Here is a 21,948-nt window from a genome sequence, read left to right as displayed (position 1 = left end):
AAGCAGGTCACGTAGTTGTGGGTTAAGTACCATAGCTCAGTGGCTGACTGCCTGCATCCCATCTCCAGCAATTTACTTTAAAGCCATCCTCAAAAGCTAATAATGTTGCTTTTCTTTCTTTCTCTTTTTTTCTTTCTTCCTAATGTTTAGTTTTTTGAGACAGGGTTTCTCTATGTAACAGCCTTTCCTGAGAACTCTGTAAACCAGGCTGGCTTCGAACTTGCAGAGATCCACCTGCCTCCTGAGTGCTGGGATTACAGGCGTGCGATTCTTCCACCTAGCCTCTAACCATACTTCTACTCCAGAGTCAGTATAAGTAAGCCAAGGAGGCCGTATGTAACCCTGTTCAATGTTCCCTCCAGGGCACAGCCGGCATTCGTTACTCTTGCTTGCTTCTCTCTGAACACAAGGTCTCTGTTTGATGAAATTCTTCCTCCCTAACAGGGTCTAGTGGTATAGCCCAGGCTACCCTCAGACTCCTGATCCTCCTGTGTCCGCCTCCCGAATGCTACACCACCATGCCTGGCTTTCTTCTCTCCTAAGAGCTAAGCCGTTTCCTTAACCAGATAGCTACAGACGTGTGCCCTCCTGGCCTAGTTAATTCTGTCCCCTGCTCTCTGAGCACCAGTAGTTGTCTCAACAGTGACAATGTTCCGTATGTGGGGGAGGGACTACACACCTGCAGCTCAATCCTGGCTCTTCTGTTTCAAGGGCTGGGACTCCTGAATTTCAGTTATAAGGGAACCTGGGAGCCCCGAGGCCAGAGAGAGACTCTGGTAGAAGGTGAAGAGAAGAGCAGCGGCCTGCTGACTCAACTGATGTGGCCACTGAGGACTGCTCCGGGCAGCAGGCTGTGTTTTGTTGGCACGAACCCCTCTCTGTGACTGTGCTAGAGGCGCTGAACTAACCACCACACTCTGTCTCATGGCTTTGGGTATTGAAGCCCATCAGATCAGATACACACCTTGTAGTTATTAATAAAAGTTGAAAACTATAACTATAGCTAAAATTTTAAAATAAGTACTTATGTTTATTTTATTGTGTGGGGGGTGGGGTGGGGTGGGGTACAGAGACAGACAGCATGGGTGTGGATGGGAGAGAGACCAGGTCCATGTGTGCTAGCTTAAACACTGCTGGAGGTCAGAGAAGAACTCCTTGGACGGCTGGAGAGTTGGCTCAGAGGTTAAGAGCACTGGCTGTTCTTCCAAAGGTCCTGAGTTGAATTCCCAGCAACCACATGGTGACTCACAACCATCTATACCCTCTAATGCCCTCTTCTGGCATTCAGGTGTATATGCAGATAGGGTACTCATATACATAAAATAAATAAATAAACCGGGCATGGTAGCACACGTCTTTAATCCCAGCACTTGGGAGGCAGAAGCAGACAGATTGATATGAGTTCAAGGCCAACTTGGTCTACAAAGCGAGTCCAGGCCAGCCAAGGCTACACAGAGACACCCTGTCTTGAAAAAAAACAAAACAAAACAAAACAAAAGCTGGGCAGAGTGGTGTATGCCTTTGATCCCAGCACCCAGGAGGCAGAGGCCAGCCTGGTCTACAAAGTGAGTCCAGTACAGTGAAGGTTATACAGAGAAACCCTATCTCGAAAAACCAGAAAAAAAAAAAATATATATATATATATATAAAACAAACTCAAGGAAGTCAGCTCTCTCTGCCACCTCAGGTCATCAGGGTCTTCCAACAAGCACCTCTAGCTGCCAGCCCATCTCATAGCAACGCCACAGCTCAGTACTGGTGGCATTTGCTTTGGATCTTACAACTTGGGAGGTTTGAGGCACAAAGATCAGAAATTTGAACCAGGTTATGTGGTAAAAGCTGGTCTTAAAAGTGCAAGCAAGGGTTGGAGAGATGGCTCAGAGGTTAAGAGCACTGACTGTTCTTCCGAAGGTCCTGTGAGTTCAACTCCCAGCAAACATAGGTGGCTCACAACCATCTATAATGAGATCTGGTGCCCTCTTCTGGCCTGTTGGTTCACATGCAGGCTGAATACTGTATAAATAATAAATAGATAAATCTTTTTTTTTTTTAAATGCAAGCAAAACAAAAGACTTCATATGTAAGCCATGTCCTTTACACACAACCAAGTTCCTCCTTGAGATTTAATTCAACTAGAAGAAACAGCTTAATAAGCTGAGAACCCAAATTAAACCTATTTTCTAAATTATAAAAACAAAACTCATTCAAACGCAGATCAAAACTATACGGAGAGATCAAATGACACCACTGAAGTGGCCACCCTGAAAAAGACGCTGGTGAGCAAGCGTGTGGAGGAAATGGGAAATGTGTTGCGGGGACAGAAAAATCCTCCAAAACACCAAAGCCTGTTTGGCAGACCCTTAGAAAGTTAAACCAAGAGACAGTAACTTTCAAAAAATGGTTGACCAAATTTCCAGTTATTTCATTCATTACTTTAAGTTTTAATTTGTCTTCTAGTGAAACACATTTACCACAATATCTTCTTTTTTTTTTTTTTTTTTTTTTCACAATATCTTCTTAAGAACTTATTTCCTTTTTTTTTTTTTTTTTGGCTTTCGAGACAGGGTTTCTCTGTGTAGCCTTAGCTGTCCTGGACTCACTCTATAGATCAGGTTGGCCTTAAACTCACAGCAATCCACCTGCCTCTGCCTCCCAAATGCTGGTATTAAAGGCGTGTGCCACCATGCCTGGCTTATTTCCTTTTCTTTATGTGTCTCTGTCATTCTGTTCACGTGTGGGGCTGCCTTCAGAGGCCAGAAAAGGTTCCTCCTTTGAGCTACTGTTACAGGTGGTTGAGAGCTACCTGGCTGATGTCTGTTCTGGACTAGTGGTCAATGACTTTTCTTTTTTCTTTTTTTTTAATCTTTAATATAGTCACTATTTCTTGCAATGCTGAGAATCAAAACTCAGTTGGAACAGAATCTTTTTTCAAATATGAAGAACCCCAAAAAGCATATAAGAGAGACACCATTTTCCCCAATACCTTTTCCTCTTTGTTGGCACAAACCATTTTCATCACACATCTCGTCTTCCTTGTGGTCACAGCGTGATACATCGGGGTAAAGGCAGTTGAGTAGATTTTCACATTGTCTTTTCCATACTTATGAATGGCTTCATCTATAATATACATCAAAAATATCAATAAAAAACTAAACTATCCTACAAAGCTATGGGAGGGTAACGGCCAGAAATACACCTGAACCAAAAAAGAAGACAGCATCCAACTATACTAAAATAAGAGGAGTTCTACAAAATAAATGTCCATGTCCCATCAGACACAGAATGCCCAAGCAACTGTGTCTCTGACTAAATGAGACCAAACTGCCCGCAGTGAATTATTCTAGACCGAAGTCTGGACTGTGGGTGGGTGGGGTGTGCGTGGCTGTGTTACAAACGATATTTGAGAAAGCTGGCAAAATTTGCATGAAGTTTAAATAATACTTTATTAACTGAAGTTTTCTCACCTTAAAGCTATGTTCATGTAAGCGAAGACGTGTGTTCTTAAAGACAAAAAGTGTACAGTATACGTAGAGGTGCAAAAACGATAAGGAAAAAATAGTAAGGACACAGAGGGGTCCTTTGTATTGGGCGGGCAATTTCTAACTTATTTAAATATAAAAGGGGGAGAGGAAGGGAGGGAGGGAGGAAAGGAGGGAGGGAGGGAGGGAGGGAGAACACACGGAAGAGAGCAGCAGGCTCTCCAAGTACTCTCCAAGTACTTGTGGCTTGAGAAATAGGACCCCAGACTAAACAAAAGGGTTAGTGTAACTTGGCGGACAGTTATTTGGGCTGAAAAGTTTAGAGAAGAGACCACAAATTACCTTCATTTTAAAATACTTACCTTCAGTGAGCCCCACTGTCCCAATAGGGGGGTGGCTGAAGACGACGGTGGGGATGTTGTCATAGTCTAACTTGGAATCTTCTTTGTATTCAAAAAGTCTATGGGCAAGTTTCCGGCCAGCAGCTATGGCGACTGCAAGGGGTAAGAGTCAGTGTTTGTTTTATTGCTTATTTTAACATGGTAGTACTAGGCTAACAGCCGTTTACTGAGCTGCCACAGCTCCGACAGTGTATGCCAATATCACTATCATGCCTACTTCAGCATTATGAAAACCTAGCTCTGCCAACATGAGCAATCAAACTCTGTGCATTGTAGTCTAAGAAAAGCAAATTCCCAATCACTCGGCAGTTAATCAGCTTAATGAGCGTCCTGGCAGGATATTTATAGAGCAAACCATAGTTTGGCACATTTTAACTTCTACTTCAGGAAGTTTTGTTTTGTTTTTTTGACTAAAAAGTTTGTTTCTGTTTAGCCTGGTTATATTCCTATGTCCTCCTCTCTAAAGTCCCGAGTCCAAAAAAGAATTAGTTTATTAATTTACTGATAGAAAATTTCCTAAGACAAGTTAACAGTAGACATCTTTAGATGATGTGACAATGCTTTTGCATTTTGTTTTTGTTTCTGTTTGTTTGTTTGTTTGTTTTTTGAGACAGGGTTTCTCTGTGTAGCCCTGGATGTCCTAGAAGTCACTCTGTAGACCATGCTGGCCTTGAACTCTTGCCTCTGCCTCCCAAGTGCTGAAGGATGTTTCTCTCTCTCTCTCTCTCTCTTTTTTTTTTTTTTTTTTTTTTTGTTTTTCGAGACAGGGTTTCTCTGTGTAGCCTTGGCCATCCTGGTCTCACTTTGTAGACCAGGCTGGCCTCAAACTCACAGCAATCCGCCTGCCTCTGCCTCCCGAGTGCTGGGATTAAAGGCGTGTGTCACCACGCCGGCTGAAGGATGTTTCTCAAGGTCTTGTGAAAGGATATAAAGTTGCAGTTAGAATGGCTATGTTCAAGAGATATAATGCACAGCATGGCAACTACGGTTAATAATGTAAGTGTACAATTTATACAATGTATACTTAAAAACTGTTGAGGGTACTTATGCAGGCCTCAAATCCCAACACTCAGGAGGTAGAAGCAGACAGGCCTTTATGAGTTTAGGCCAGCCTTGTCTACATAGTGAGTTCCAGGGCAGCCAGGGGTATGAAGAGAGACCTTGTCTCAAAAAGTAAGCAAACAAACAAATAAATCACTGAGAGTATATTTTGTTTTTGAAAACAAACAAACAAAGCGAGGTAATAAATGTTAACCAGATTGATTAGGCTCTCCACAATATGGAAATCTTTAAAACCATCACGTTGTGTGCCACAAATATATCACTTTTATTAAAACTATGGAGAAAGGGCGCAGGCTTCACCCTAGACGTTTGGAAAGTCAAGTGAGGTGTCACAGAGGGATGGAACAAGAGCATAGCAGACAGGTGCAGCACACACCTTGGATATGCTCCTGAGGTTACAGGAACGGAGAGGACAAAGGACATCAGAGCTGGTGGCACCAATACCTCTTACTCATAAAAGAATGCACATTCTCCAGCTCACAGGGCTTCAGAAGGGAACCACATGATAGCTTCTCTTTATGAAGGATTCAGGAATCGCTAATCATTTAACTGTCCGTGTCAGCTGGTCCTCCTTGTCCACTTGACTGGATTCACAGTCCACCGGGAGACCCAGCCCCGGAGTATCTATGAGGACTTTTCTAGAGACATTTAACTGAGTCGAGTGGACCTGCCCTGAATACGGGTGGCACCAACCCCTGGGCATGCTTCCTGGACTGGCCATGAAGGAGAAAGCAAGCTGAACACTAACATCTGCTTCTCTCTTGTTTCCTGAACACTGACACAATGTACCCAGGGCTTCATGCTGCTGCCGCCCAGCCTTGCCCACCGTGATGGACTCCTGACCCCCCCTCCACTAGGAGCCAAGATAATGCCCACCCCTCCCTTCTGTTGTTTTTGTCAGGTATTTTATGACAGGAATGAGAAAGCAGGCAGAAAGTGAACATTAGCTAGCCTACATCTACCTCAAGCCATCAGGCCTGTCTTCCCGAGAAAGGAAGAAACATCACCTGGGGTGAGAAGTGCTTTCCCGCATACGTCCCCAACAGCATAGATGCCTTTGACACTGGTGTTCTGGAATTCGTCGACAATGATATGGCCCTTTTCATCAGTCTGAACGCCCTAAAATCACAAAAGGACATCTGGTAAATATGGGACCATCCAGAACGGTGCACCAAACCTTAAGAGCAGCTGTTTTTCACATCTGCCCCTCCAGAAACCTGTAAGACTTAACAAGATGTATATCACTTCAGGTTGACAAGTCCCATAGCTACTGCAATATAAAAGATGAAGTGTTTTATTGACTATTGAGGTGCCTTCATGGGACTAGGCTGGTCCAACAAACATGAAGATGAATAACAAAAAAAGAAGAAAAAAGAAAGAAGGAAGAAGAAAAAAAAGAGGAGCAAGAAAGAAAAAGAGCAATCCTTTAATCCCAGCACTCTAGAGGCAGAGGCAGGTGGATCTCTGTGACCAGCCTGGTCTACAGAGTGAGTCTAGGACAGCCAAGGCTACACAAAGAAACTCTGTCTTGAAAAACCAAACCAAGCCGGGCGTGGTGGCGCACGCCTTTAATCCCAGCACTCTGGAGGCAAAGGCAGGCGGATCTCTGTGAGTTCGAGGCCAGCCTGGTCTACAAAGTGAGTCCAGGATAGCCAAGGCTAACACAGAGAGACTCTGTCTTGAAAAACCAAAAAAAAAAAAAAAAAAAAAGAAAGAAAAACCAAACCAAACCAAACTAAAGACTAGTCACTGAAGCCAGGTGTACTGGCACAAGTTGGTAATCCCAGTGCTTGTGGAAGAGGCAGGGCAGGCAGATCTTTGTGAGTTCAAGATCAGCCTGGTCTACAAAGCAGAGTCCAGGAAAGGCAAGGCTATACAGAAAAACCCTGTCTCAAAAAAACCAAATTAGGGCTGGAGAGATGGCTCAGTGGTTAAGATCACTGTCTGCTCTTCGAAAGGACCCGGGTTCAATTCCCAGCACCCACATGGCAGCTCACAACTGTCTGTAACTCCAAGATCTGACACCCTCACGCCAATGCACATAAATTAAAAATTAAATAAAAAATTAAAAAAAAAAAAAACAAATTAAAAAAAAAGACGGTCATTGAGTTGGAGGCCAGCCTCGTCTACTTAGCCAGTTCCAAGGTCAGCCATGGCCACATAGTGAGACCCAGACTCCAAAACAACCAACCAACAAATGGATGTCTATATACTTATATAAATCTGCATAAATATGTACTTATTTTTATATTCACATATGAATTACATAACATTATATGTATAATATATATTCATATATGTACACATACACACACACACACACACATAAAATCTTTGGAGATGGGATGTGGCTCCATGGTAGAGCACATGCTTAGCATGTACCAGGCCCTGGCTCTGACACCCACCACCACTGACAAACAAACAGACAGACAGACACACGCTTTGGAGCCAGACAGGCTGGGCTGATCCCAACTGCCACTCACTAGTTGTGAGATTTTATGTATGCAACTATTTAGCAACAGATATTTGATCTTCTATTGGAAAGGAGTTTAATTTGGCCACTAAAACACAGTGGTGAGTTGGACTGACTTCCTACTCCAGCCTGCTGAGCTACCTATTAATCCTGTTTCTTGGTTTCCTCACCCTTCAGCTACTGGCAAGATTTATGAGATGAGTAATGCACTGACACAATGCACACAGCAGTCACTCAAGTGTGCATTACAACAGACCTAGCTTAACTTTTTTTTTTTTTTTTTGAGACAGGGTCTTTCTGTGTAACAATACTGGGTGTCCTGGACCTTACTATGTAGACCAGACTGGCCTCAAACTCACATAGATCTGCCTGCCTCTGTCTCCCAAGTGCTAGACCTAACTTAATTTTTAATAAGATGAGAATGAACCTTCTTTTTTGGCCTCATTCCTTGAAAATTCAGGAAATGAAGAGCTGTGAAACAAGCAGGTTGGCAGAGTACGTGTCTGGCATGTTGAAGCCTTGGATGTGGTCCCTAGCACCGGTGCATACCTGCAATCCCAGTACTTGGGAGGGAGAGGCAGGAGGGTGAGAAAGTCAAAGCTGAAGTTAGGAAGATGGTTCTGTGGGTAAAGAGCTTCCTGGGTGAGCAAGACCCGAGTTCGATGCCCAAGACCTATGGAAAAGCCAGGTGTAGCAGTCTTCAAGGGCTGGGGAGACAGACACAAGACAACCCCGCCTGCTGACCAGCCAGTCTAGCCATAGGGGGGAGCTCTATGTTCAGATAGAGACTCTCAAAAAATGAGGTGTGGAGCATTAAGGAAGACACCAGTGTCAACCTCTGGCCACTACATGCAAAGCACATATGTATACATATATATACATGAGTGCATACACACAGATTCAACCAGTAAGGACAGAAATGGAAGGAAAGAAGAGAAGGCCAGTGGGCAGAGGGACATGAACTAGAACACACTACAGTCATACATGCATGTGGAAATGCTACTATGAAACCCACTGCTTAGTTTGCTGAAAGTTATTTTTCATTAGTAAATTAGAGAGTAGGAGACAGATACTAAGATGTCGAAGGCTCCAGGCATGGTGGCTCACGACTAGAACCCCAGCACTTGGGAAGTAGAAGCGGGAGGTCAGAAGTTCAAGGCCACCCTCAGTTCTTTATTGAGAACGAGACTGGCCTGGACTACAAAAGATTCTGTCTCAAAGACAAACAAACAAATAAATACAGGCCGAGAACAGATCAGTAGACCCAATGGGAGCAAAGCAGGAAAACTGAAGGCTAGCTGGAGCTACAGACTATCTACAAGGCTAGCCTAGGTAACTTAGTGGGACTATGCCTTTAAAAGGGGAGGGGGGAGATACAGGCTGGAGAGATGGCTCAGAGGTTAAGAGCACTGTCTGTTCTTCCAAAGGTCCTGAGTTCAATTCCCAGCAACCACGTGGTGGCTCACAACCATCTATAATGAGATGTAATGCCCTATTCTGCAGGTGTACATGCAGGCAGAGCACTGCTTACATAATAAATAAATAAATAAATCTTTTTTTTAAAAAAGGAGGGGGGATACAGAGGGCTAGGACTACACTGTGTTATAGGGTACCTGGTTAGCATGTGAGAGGCTCGAAATTCAATTCTTACCACTGCCAAGAAAAAAAGCAAAGGAAAGGAGGGAGAGAAAGAAAGACGGAGGGGAAGGAGGAAACAGGAAGTGGACAGGAAGGTGTGTGGTAGTGCACACCCATAACTTCAACCATTCCAAGTCTGCAAGAAGGGAGCGAGCTGGGAAATGGCTGGACAGTCTGGATCAGACCCCTCCCATCTAACAAGATTCCTGATGCGGGGTGAGGACCCCAGGAAGGGGAAATACTCCAACAGCACAGTGATCATGATCATGACAAAGCACATGGTCCCCGAGGACTACACACGGTGGGCCAGGTCAGCTTACCACTTTATGTAGATTCAGGCCCTTAGAATTCGGGTTCCGTCCAATGGCCCAGAGCAGGCAGTCAACATCTGAGATCACAGTCGTGGCGGGTTTCCTACCAGGAACCGCAGTAACCACCTGGAGTTCCAAGCCGGATGATGCCTTTTTCACTTCCTTGACCTATTTTTTAAAAAAAATTAAATATGTGTGGGAGGAGAGGGGTGAAGGGAGTATGAAAGCAAAGTGAGAGAAATTGGACTTTTCCTTAGATTGGGAACCGAACAGTGGCTCTGCTCATGCTACGCAGGCACTCAACCACTGACCTGTATTCTGCCCTCTTTTTACTTATTTTGGGATGGGATCTCACCAAACTGCCCTGGCTGGCCTTGAACTTACTTTGTAGTTCAGACAGGCCTTGAACTCACAATCCTCCTCTGTCAACTTACTAAGTAGCTGGGAGTTTAGACCTAAGCCACTACTGAAACTAGAATCCATCCTCTACTCTCCTCACCCAGCTTTGGAAACAGAATCTCAATCCGTAGTTCAGACTGACCTCAAATATTTCTGCCCCCAACTCCTAAGCTTGGGTAGGCCTTTACATCCAGCCGCAGGTTTCATACTTACTGACAGCTGGAACCAGTAGTTAATTTTAGCCAAAGGTCATGGACACTAAACTACCCAGAGCCAGGCCTGTTTCCTTGATGCTTTGTATAACCAGGGATGTGGGCTTGTGTTGCTGTGTGTGTTGGTATGAAGGAGAACGGCCTCCATAAACTCATCCTTGATCCTGACCTGAACCAACAGTAATAAGGGTCCTGAGGGAAGAGATGTCAAGCCAGAGGATGGGATGAAAAAATATCACCGAATGCTTGGACCAGAAGGTTTTGTTGGAGGGTGTGGTCTGGTGCTATGTATTTTGATGCTAATTACTGGCTCCCAAGATCTAGTTGCTGCCCTGAAGAGCTTCTCACACACCCCAAGTACTGCTGTGTAACCTTGCCTCCCTGATTGGCTAAATCAAAGGCCTACACCCACAAGGCCTCTCACAATCTCATAACAACCATCTGTTACCGCACTACTATTGGATCTGACTCTTCTGGTCTTCCTAGTCAACAGGCAAGCATGCAGTGCGCAGACAAACATGAAGGCAAAACATCCACACACGTGGAGAGAGAGAGAGAGGGGAAGGAAGTGTGGAAACACGGAATCAGAAGCAGGCTAAGCTGCCATAGAGGAAATAGTGGGGCTGGCTGAGGTGCACCTTAGTAGTAGAGCTGTTTATTTCTTTCCTTTTTTTTTTTTTTTTTTTTTTTAATATTTATTTATTTATTATGTAGTGTTCTGCCTGCATGTATATCTGCACGCCAGAAGAGGGCACCAGATCTCACTGTAGATGGTTAGGTGTGAGCCACCATGTGGTTGCTGGGAATTGAACTCAGGACCTCTGGAAGAGCAGGCAGTGCTCTTAACCTCTGAGCCATCTCTCCAGCCCTGGTAGAGTCCTTTCACACACCGGGTCATGTGCTCTGAAGTGACACACAAGCCACAGACCCTGGCTGCGTACCTGTGAGAACTTCAGCACTTCCACACCGGCGTTTTCCAGCTCTTCCGTGCAGTTGGAACTGATGAGTGGATCGAAGTTTCTAAGTACCTGCATTGAAACGTGGGCAGCAGAGGGACGGGTGTTGGGTTAGACTGGAACCTGATTAAAGTCGCAGCACAGGCTTGGGCGTGCAGCTCCCGTGTTCTATTACCCCTCCTCGTTCCGCCTCCCTCCCTCCAGCGCACACTGGGCACAGTTTAGCGGACCTTCGTTTGCCTATATCACCAGTGTCTGCAACACTCTTATCTGGTGTCATCAACACCTATTTCAGTGTTCTGAAAACTGAGCGGGCAAACTTCAGACCTCTAGAATCTTCGCATCTCTCTCTCTCTCTTTCTTCTTCTTCTTTTTCTTTTTCTTTTTCAAGACAGGGTTTCTCTGTGTAGCCTTGGCTGTTCTGGACTCACTTTGTAGACGAGGCTGGACTTGAACTCACAAGGATTCCGCCTGCCTCTGCCTCCCGAGTGCTGGGATTAAAGGTGTGCGCCACCAAGCCCGGCACGTGCCTCTCTCTTTCCGTTGTTTCTTTTCCCCAGAATGTAGGGAAACACTTGCGTAGCGGGGCTGGCTTTCCCTCTGGGAAAACTCTCTCAATTGTCCTGTGAAGAACAGGAGCTAGATCCAGCATTTTAAACTAGTAGAAGAAGTGAATGAAGGAGGTGGGGGGCGGGGCACAAAAATTTTGTCAACAGTAAAAAAATTTTTGACACACTATGATGCAAACTAAATTCAGAATCAAATGTATACTGAGCCTAAGGAGTGTCTGGCAGGGCCTACTATGCTGTATGCTACAACTTCTCTGTATTGTGGATCTAAACACAGCATGCACACACTCCATGTTGCACATGGCACTTAGGACCACAGGAGGAAGGCTGTGGGTCAGATTTAAAACGACTTTATGTTACAACATACAGTGTTTTTACTGCACATACAAAGCTTATGGCTCTTACACAAACATATGGCTCAGTGACATATTTCTGCGATCGCCCTTAAGGGTCAAATTAAGTGTACCTTTGGATTGTACTGTGTTAAATGTTTGGTTACAAAAGCTGCTTGGGAGGCAGAGGTAGGCAGATCGCTGTGAGTTCGAGGCCAGCCTGGTCTACAAAGTGAGTCTAGGATAGCCAACACTACACAGAGAAACCCTGTCTTGAAAAACCAAAAAAAAAAGAAAAAAACCACCAAAAGAAAAACAAAAAGCAAAACAAAATCAAAAGCTGGCCAATAGCAGGGCATCATGACTCAAGCCTTTAATCCCAGTACTCAGGAGGCAGAGGCAAAGGCAGGCGGATCTTTGTAAGTTTGAGGCCAGCCTGGTCTACAAAGTGAGTCTAGGACAGCCAAGGCTACACAGAGAAACCCTGTTTGGGGGGTGGGGGGAGCTGATCATACTGCCTGCAGTGGCTTGAATGAGTGTCCCACATAAGCTCAGATATTTGAATACTTGGTCTCCAGTTGGTGGCAACATTTGTGGGGAAATTTGGGGCGCACGGCCTTGCTGGAGAACAAAAGGCCCCAGTACACTTCCAGTTCACTCTTTGTGCCTCCTGTTTGTGGGTGAACTCCCAGCTTCTTGCTTGGGCCACCATGCCTACCACTTGCTGCTCCAGTGGACTTTTATGCCCTGGCACCATAAGCCAAAATAAACGCCTTCTCTAGGGCCGTGGTGGTGTATTGCAGCAACAGAAAGCAGCAAAGACACTGTCTGTTCCCACCGAAGAGTCAAACATCAACCTGAGCCTGATTGTGTTTGTAAAGGAGACTTGTTGGGTATTGAAAGCCATCCGGATAATAAAGGTGGGCAGTTGGAGGGACGTATGCCGGGGCTGACCCAGCACATTGTGAAAGCACAGAAAAACCACACCCAAAAGGCAGCACGGCAAACGCCTATCCACACTCACATATACAAATCATATACACACAGTAATAAATTAGATTTAAATTAAAAAAATAGATGATACCTAGTTTTTTTTTTTTTTAGAAGTAAAAATAATCTTCCCTAATTAGGGGGGAAAAAATCAGAGAAAGGAGACAGAGGAGACAGGACTTACCTTGTCGTGCCTTATCATAAGAGATGTCCTGGAGCCCAGAGCAGAGAGGATGCCAGCTATTTCCACAGCAATGTAACCTGCACCCACAATGACACTGCGGCTGAGGGGAGAGCAAAGGGGGACCACTCTTAAACTGACTCTGGAATGGCTTTAGATATTCAGACTAGCAAGTTCCCACAAGCTCTTTGCTCAGTTTCTCCAACAGTTAACATGTAAGCAGCATGGTGATTTGCCCCTGCAGGTCCAGCATGCAGAGGCAGAGGCATCCTGCTGTGAGTCCCAGGCCATCCAGAGCTACACAGCCAGACCCTACTTTCAAACAGAACAAAACAAAAATTTCCCTCACAGAAGAAATATACATATATGTTTTTGTTTTGTTGGTTTTTCGAGACAGGGTCTCTCTGTGTAGCCTTGGCTGTTCTGGACTCACTTTGTAAACCAGGCTAGCCTCGAACTCACAGCAATCTGCCTGCCTCTGCCTCCCGAGTGCTGGGATCAAAGGCGTGTGCCACCACACCCAGTGAAGAACAATTATTTTTATTTGGTATTTAAGTTTCTTATGTCCTATTTACACTTTTTTTTTTTTTTTTTTTAAGAGTCAGTGTCTGTATCCTAGTTGGCCAATATGTATCTGAGACTGGTCCTAACCGTCTCCCAGTTTCCAGACAGAAATCTTAACAGCACCATTATTTCAGAGCTGGGTGTTACTCCTTGATCATTATTCAGTTCTATTAATCCTTGTAGCACGATCAAAGGCCAATTTAAGAAAGCCATTTTAAGTCAGGCATGGTGGCTCATGGCGGTAATCCCGGCATTTGGGTGGCCCGGGCAGCAGCTGAACCCAACTTCCTGAATATATTTTGGTTTAACAAAAGAGCTTAAGCCGCAGTTAAACACTTGAATGAATGTCTGGATCAATGTTGGAGAAACGCTGTTGCTTAAGGCTTATTTCCAGGCAGAGGCATAGAGGGTAACAGTCTCAGCCGGGATTTTCTTTCTTTCTTTCTTTCTTTTTTTTTCGAGACAGGGTTTCTCTGTGCAGCCCTGGGTGTCCTGGACTCCTTTTGCAGACCAGGCTGGCTGCAAACTCACAGCAATCTGCCTGCCTCTGCCTCCTGAGTGCTGGGATTAAAGGCGTGCTTATCAGTCAGTATTTTCCAAAGCTCCAAACATGCCCCTCCCAATGTTGCAATGAGTGAGAAAGTCTTAGGGGAAGAAAAAAAATGACAGCAGTCCAGTACTCTCCACGGAAGTGCCAGCCTACAGAAGCGTCCTGGCCTGGCTGGAGGATAAAGAACTCAAAAGGCTGCAAATGACCACTGAGGACCCTCTCATGCCACAATCTTGAGCACAGCTAGAAGCTTCCATCAAACGGCTCCTCTCCATCTCTGTCCCTCACTGCTATGTTGACCTCTTCCTTTCCATAAGTCTCCTGAGTTTTGCTTTTCTCCCTCCCTCTATCCACCTTCCTTTTTTTTTTTCTGGACTCTGAAGTCCTTCCCTGTACTAGGTACTACTTCAGACAGGATGGGCAAACAGTCTTTGCCCTCAAAGCATCTTTTTTGCTGATGCTGATAGGGTTTGACCCAGGGCCCTTTCTGTACCAGCCACACCTCTCTCTGCCAATGAGCTGTATCTCCAACCTTTAAAATTAAAGGTTTAAAGACTGGCCAAGGCTGCCTTAAAGTCAGCTCAACAGCTCAGCGGACCTTGAATTTGCAATTCTACACCTTCAACCTCAGGAGTGGCTGGGATTCTATAAATCCACATACCATAAGGCCTGGCCCATCAAGAGTTTCTATAGAAATACTCCCTGAAGTCTGTCAGAGAGGAGTACCTACCTGAAGGGTAGAGAGCTGAGGAAGGGCTGTGGATCCCTGAAAGATGGGTGTTTTTCACAAGGGTTGGGGCATCAAGTGACAGGGACATGTTGCCACCATGGCTTTTTCTGAGTGTTCCCCTTAGCTCTCCTCTTGGCTTCATCGCACCTCCTGTCAGCCCAGTATACACGCTGAAAGTGACTTTTCTTATTTCTTCATCCACAAACAACCCCTTTTTACCCATACTGCCTTGATACCCACTACTGCAGCCTTCCAGAGGGGTCAAGCTGACCACCCCATCCACGCATGAGCCCTCTGAGGGCAAAATGGAATCACGCTACAGTTTATGTTTACAAAGAAAATCTCACAAGAGAAAAAGGAATGAAAAAAAAAAGCTTTAGAAGTTGGGCGAGGCTGCACATGCCTGTAATCCCAGCACTCAGGGAGGCAGAGGCAGGCAGATCTCTGTGAGTCCGCGTCTACCCTGGTCTACAAAGAGAGTCCAAGACAGACAGCCAAGGCTATAGAGAAGGCTTGTGAAACAAAGAAGAAAGAAAGAAAGAAAGCGAGGGAGCGAGCAAGTGAGCAGCAAGCTTTGGAAGGAAGGAAGATCTATGTAGGCCAGGTTGGACTTGAACTCACTATACAGCAAAGCTATCCTCCTGCCTCAGCCTTCCAAGTATACCAGGAGTACAGTACCACAAATGGATGAGACAAGGCTTGCTGAAGAATACTCCATCTAGCCTGGCATGCCTAGGTGCCAGACACTGTCCACTCCAGCCTCCTAAAAACCTGTGCATGCAGGCAGTGTCCGGACACCCACCTCAACTGTTAACTTCCTTTTGTTCCCAGAACCTTAAAAAAAAAAAAAAAAAAAAAAACCATGAATGAATTCATTCACTAAACTCGTATTCGTCTCAATAAAAGCTTACTAAGTAGTTCTAAAATAGTAATGGGCAAATATCTGTACTAGAGCCTGCTAGGGGTGGGTCTGAAAACACTTACATATTACCCAGACTCAACTAAGTCATGTTTCTCGGGGGTGGGTCTAAAAGCACTTACATATCACCCAAACTCCATGAGTCATGACTGTTTCTGGATGTGTGCTCGCTTGCGTCATATCTGTGAAGCCCAAAGACTTCATGGTGAATCATGCTGAGGTAGGTGCGTGAACTGAGACTGTGAGTTCAAGAAGGCATGGGAGACACAGAAAGACGAGGGGGGAGGAGGAGGGGAGCGGAAGAATGAACTCCGGTTCCCAGGAGAGAGAGAAACAAATTCCTGATGTCATGTCTGCTCACCTGGGCAGGTCTTCCAGCTGAAAAAACCCGTCACTGGTTATACCCAGGCTGGCACCTATGTAGGAAATACCACACGTTGGCCAAGTGAATACATTTAACCTTATTGCTAGCAATGGGTGAGAAAGGGTTTCACATTGTAATCTAGGCTGACTGGTCCCTCTCTTAAGAGTCTTCCTGGTTCACACCAGTCTATATGGATCCTCCCTACTGTCAGAACATGAGAATTCTGAGTGCTTGTAAGAAAACTCTAAGAGGGCTGGAGAGATGGCTCAGAGGTTTAGAGCACTGTCGGCTGTCTGCTCTTCCAGAGGTCCTGAGTTCAATTCCCAGCAACCACATGGTGGCCCACAACCATCTATAGTGAGATCTAGTGCCCTCTTCTGGTACACAGACATACATACAGACAAAAACACTGTGTATATAATAAATAAATATTAAAAAAAGAAAAGAAAACTCCAAGAAAAACAGAGTCTTGTGACCTCAGTTTCTTAAAAATACAGGGCACTAAAACTCTATGCAAGCCAGGTGGGGGTGGCGCACGCCTTTAATCCTAGCACTTGGGAGGCAGAGGCAGGAGGATTGCTTTGACTCCGAGGCCAGCCTGGTCTAGAAAGCAAGTCCAGGATAGTCAAGGCTACACAGAGAAACCCTGTCTCATAAAACCAATGCCCCCCCCCAAAAAAAACATCTATGCATTGGGAGCTGGAGAGATGGCTTAGTTGTTAAGAGCACTGTCTATTCTTCCAAAGGTCCTGAGTTCAATTCCCGAAATCCACATGGTGGCTCACAACCATCTATAAAGAGATCTGGTGCCCTCTTCTGGCCTGCTGGCTCACACATGGCAGAATACTATATAATAAATAAATAAATAAATAAGTAAATCTAAAAAACAAAAACAAAAACCTCTATGCATTGAAAATGGCTAGAAGAGCTGGTCGGTGGTGGCGCACACCTTTAATCCCAGCGTTTGGAGGCAGAGGCAGGTGGACTGCTGTGAGTTCAAGGCCAGCCTGCTCTACAAAGCGAGACCAGGACAGCTAAGGCTACACAGAGAAACCCTGTCTCGAAAAACAACAACAACAACAAAAAACAAAAACAAAAAAAGGCTAGAAGACAAGGCATTTCCAAGAGGTTACTATTTACTGTTTATCCCATGGCAGCAGGAAGAAGCCAGAAGCTTGGCGTGGGAGCTCAAAGACAGCTGTGTCAGCAGGGCTACTGCAGCCGTTTCTACAAGGTGTTGTAAGTACCTGTAACTGTTACTTTTGCTCCCTCTTCCAATTAGATTTTTTTTAAAGATGTATTTATTATGTATACAGTGTTCTGCCTGCATGTACGCCTACACACCAGAAGAGGGCACCAGATCTCATTATAGACGGTGTGAGCTCTTAACCTTTGAGCCATCTCTCCAGCCCCAATTAGACTATTCTTAATGGTTTCTGCTCAGTGTTGAAGTCATGCGATCTACTGTTTTGCTAGCTCCTGCTTCTGTGTATCTCCTCCTTGCTATTTGTTCTTCTGCTTTTGCTTGCTGCACACTGAAGACTCACTGTCTGGAAACTGAAGCTACACCTACCTGACTGGAGGGGAGAGCAGCACCTCCTAGTGGTGGAGGCTCAGCTACAGAGAGTGGGGGGGGGCGGGAGCAACTTTTGCCCTTGTCTATTCTACTTTCTGCTGAGCGCATCTACCCTGTTTCTCTGCTGCTGCTGCTACCCTTCACTGCCTTGGAAACACAGCTGCTTCAGCCCTGCCCATGGGCAGAAGACCAGCAGCTGTCTAGGAATCCCCCAGGCCCGTAGTGCAAAGAATGGGACTTCTGAGACATCCAGCCTTGTGGACTGAGCAGCTGCTGGGTACCCAGCCTCTACAGCATACAGACAACCACGTGAGTGCTGGGTGCCAGAAGAAGGTGTTTCATCCCCTGGAACTGAAGTTGCAGATGGTTCTGAACAACCCTGGGGTGGAGGAAACCAAACCTGGGTCCTCTAGAGAAGAGCAAGTGCTCCTAACCCCTGACCCATCTCTCCAGACCTGCTCTTTTCTTTTCCCCACTAACCAATGAATATTGGAGACTGGTTCTATCAAGGGATATGCCTACCCACTGTCCCCAAGTAAATACGTTATTTGAGAATGATAGCTTTGTGTCTTTTACAGTGCTTGTTCTATAGCATTGGGGCTTCTAAGCCCTGCTTAAAACTCCAAAGGGGGAGCCAGGTGTGGTGGTGCACGCCTTTAATCTCAGCACTCGGGAGGCAGAGACAGGTGGATCGCTGTGAATTCCAGGCCAGCCTGGTCTACAAAGTGAGTCTAGGATAGCCAAGGCTATACAGTGAAACCTTGTCTCAAAAAAAAGAAAACAACAACAACCCCCAAAAAACAAAAACAAAACTCCAAAGAGGGAAAAAGAAAACAACAATAAACACAAGAAAAATATAAGTTAGTGTGTGGTGGCACATGCCTATAATTCCAGAAGAGGCAGAAGAATCAGGAATCTAAGGTCATCGCTGACTACATAGCAAGAGCAAACCAAGCCTGAGTTGCATGAAACTATCTCAATAACAAAACAAAGAGCAGGGAAAGATCTGTTCAAAGTGTAAACGCACACTTGAAGTGCTCCCTAAGGGCTCTAAAGCTATCACAGCTATAAAGCTGGCCCATGAGAACTGAAAAGTATGCCACTGCCATGGCTCTTGTTAGTTGTTGATATGAAGGAATACAGAATCACGTGGGAGATGGGGCCTGTGGGCATGCCCGTGAGGGATCAGCTGAGTGGGAAGAATCTCCTACCATGGGTAGTGCCACTCCCTAGCCAGGATCCCTGCCTATAAGTGTAGAGAAAACCGGGCAACAGCAAACGTGCATTCACTGCTCCGCTTTATTAATATGCTGTGACCTGCTCCCTCAAGTTCCCGCTACTTTGACTTCCCTGCAAGATGGACTGCAATCCCAAGAGTGGCCCGGAAATAAACCCTTTCTAGCTTAAGTTCCTTTTGTTTAGAGTATTTTACTACAGCAATTAAAAAAAAAAAAAAAAAACATTAAGACACTCACTATGCAAGACTTACAGTATTACGTGGGAGAAGGAATGACTAACGCTTCGTAGGAGTGAACGCAGCAATCTGTTCATGATTCACTGTAGCTCTCAGCCTGAACACATGGCAGTTAGGAGCACCTCTGAGATTCCTGGCTAGTTTAATCTTTTACACCTTGCTATGTAAGAAATAAGAACCTGGCACAAGGGAGAGCTAACTCTTTACAAGACTTCTTTCTCTTGAACAGTTACTGGATACTGAGTCTTAGAAATAGCTTGTCTGACAACCTCAGGCTGGCTGCACCCTGTGCCACATCAGGAGAGGAAAGGTGAAGTTCTCTGTGCTTTCTCTTGTTGAGTCCTGGGATGGATGAAACAGCTTTGGCTCATGCATTACCACTTAGATTTAGCTCCAGGGACCTTCTTTTCTGACCTTTCTCAAGACAGAACCAGTAAAGGCAGATCCCACTGACGTGCTGGCCTTTGGAAGACTCACCTGGAATCTGGCTCTCATGAGGAACCGTGGGCACGCCGCCTGTGGCAATCAGGATGTGAGGGGCAGTGTATTTTTTCCCATTGACTTCCACCATGGGCTGAAGACCATCTGCAAACGTTGCATAGCCATGGATGACTTCTATGTTGGACTGGAGAAGGCACATGGATGTTAGCATGTTCTTAAGACTTAAAAAGAAGCAAGCAAACAAACGAACACTGAGCTGGGAGTGGTGGTGCATTCCTAAAACCCAGCACTTGGGAGCAGGTACTGAGGGTCATCCTTGCTATACAGCAAGTTCATGCACAGTCTGAGCTAGAGGAAAAAATATCTGTCTGGACGGGCTCCATGTCCCTTGCTTGTAATCCCAGCATTCGGGGAGACAGAGGCAGACGGATCTCTGCAAGTTCAAGGCCAGCTTGGCCTAAAATGCGAGTCTAAGACAGCCAAGGCTACACAGAGAAACCCTGTCTCAAAAACAAAACAAAAAAAAAACCAACCCTGATTCTCCTGCCTAACAGCCAAGTGTCAGAGTTACAAAGTTCAGCATCACGCCATGTAATAAGGAGACCCAAAGGTGGTACCCGGAGTCAAAGGCCAGTAAACAAAAGGCATGCTGCTCACTCCAAGGAAATGATGGTATTTTTGACTCCAAGGGTTGAAAGTGAGTCTTTCTTACAATGAAAAGACACTAAAACATGGCATACCAGAGGAGAGGGAGATGAATAAGAAGGAGGGGAAAAAAAATAAAGATGAAAGGAACAGACACCCCAGAAATAAATTTTGCTTTCTTTGGTGGGAAGAAATTTAAACAAACAAATAAACATACACAGTGATGCTCTAGCATTGAAATTCTGAGAACAGCAATGCTTGAGCTGCTCTGAGTAGAACCCTGTACAAGGGGCAATCTGAGGGCTGCCAGCAAGCTCCAGCCGGCTGTGACCTGTGTCCTGGCACACAAAGGTGGACTCTTAAAAGCTAATGGAGCCACGCAAGTATGCTCACACAAAAGGATGAGTCACCATTTTCAGCATGTCTGGTTCTGAACTCTTCTGTTCCTTCCAACCTCCCCTCCAGGCCTGTTCCTGCAGGCTCCTGGCTTAACTAACTGAATTTCAAATGCCAAAGCCACAAACCTCCCTTACAGCCTTTCTTGAGGGGGGACAGTGAGTTCGTCCTGGGAGGAAAAGGGCTGAGTGGTGACAACACAGCTAATAGTCTGGAGAAAGCTCTACACTGCCTAGGACACGGAGTCAAAGCTTCTTTTGCTGTGGAACGTCTGCCAGCCGTCAGGGTCAGATAAACTCTACCACATACCAAGCCTATGTTTTGTAAAATGCTGATTTCTTAATCACTTTCCTATCTTTTTAAAAAAAGACTTATTAACTTTTATTTTATGTGTATGGGTGTTTTGCTGCATGCATGCACGTGCACCACCTATGTGCAGTGCCTGCAGTGGCCAGAAGACGGCATCAAATCCCCTGGGACGAAAATTACAGTCACCCGGTGGGTGCTGAAAATGGAACCTGCATCCTCTGGAAAAGCAGCCAGTCCTCTTGACTGCGAGCTATCTCTTTCTTAAAATGTAGTTTATTCCAGTAAAAAAAAAAAAAAAAAATTCCAATAGGAGCTGGACATAACGGCCTTTAATCCCAGCACTGAAGAGGCAGAGGCAGGCAGATTTTTGTGAGTTTAAGGCTCACCTGGTCTACATAGTGAATTCCGTGCCAGCTAGAGCTACATACTAAGACCCTATAAATAGGGAAGGGTGTTGGAGAATGGATAAGAGGGTTTGATGCTCTTCCAGAAGACCCAGATTTGGATTTTAGTACCTATGTCAGGTGGTTTGTAACTGCAGCTCTGGGGCATCTGATGCTTTCTTGGCCTCTATGGGCACGCATGCATACAACCAAACAAACAAACACCAAATCTTTTTTTTTAAAAAGGCACCAGGATTTTTTGTCTAATTTTCTTGATAAGAATTTACTTACAAAATTAAGTTTCTGAATCAGTTTGGTCCGTAAGAAGCTGTCCTGGGCAAATGATCAACACTGTTGATCCTGTGCTCCTGGCTTTGACCAGCACACTGCTCTTAATTCTGTCCCTCCTGGTTTTGGTTTCTGATCTCCCTGGCGGGATAGACCTACTCAAGATGCACACGAGGGCTGGAGAGATGGCTCAGCGGTTGAGAGCACTGGCTGCTTTTCCAGAGGTCCTGAGTTCAATTCCCAGCAACCACATGGTGGCTCTATAATGTGATCTGATGCATACTGTATACAGAATAAATAAATCTT

At 45.3% G+C, this 21,948-nt stretch overlaps 1 protein-coding gene across 1 annotated transcript in view; it reads right to left on the bottom strand.

The window, feature by feature from the left end:
* The window catches only part of Gsr (glutathione-disulfide reductase), a 35,517-nt gene that overhangs the window by 225 nt on the left and 13,344 nt on the right, over nt 1-21,948 (bottom strand). The window contains exons 5-12 of the mRNA XM_051169408.1: nt 19,658-19,805; nt 16,128-16,182; nt 13,007-13,106; nt 10,917-11,003; nt 9,374-9,532; nt 5,950-6,061; nt 3,842-3,973; nt 2,984-3,117 (exon numbers count right to left, since the gene is read on the bottom strand). Of these exons, the coding sequence (XP_051025365.1) occupies nt 2,984-3,117; nt 3,842-3,973; nt 5,950-6,061; nt 9,374-9,532; nt 10,917-11,003; nt 13,007-13,106; nt 16,128-16,182; nt 19,658-19,805 (927 nt within the window). The remainder of the gene's footprint in view (nt 1-2,983; nt 3,118-3,841; nt 3,974-5,949; nt 6,062-9,373; nt 9,533-10,916; nt 11,004-13,006; nt 13,107-16,127; nt 16,183-19,657; nt 19,806-21,948) is intronic.

The sequence above is a fragment of the Acomys russatus genome, chromosome 27 (genome assembly GCF_903995435.1).
Source record: "Acomys russatus chromosome 27, mAcoRus1.1, whole genome shotgun sequence".
In the NCBI taxonomy this organism is placed as follows: domain Eukaryota; kingdom Metazoa; phylum Chordata; class Mammalia; order Rodentia; family Muridae; genus Acomys; species Acomys russatus.
This window is presented reverse-complemented; position numbering and strand designations above follow the sequence as displayed.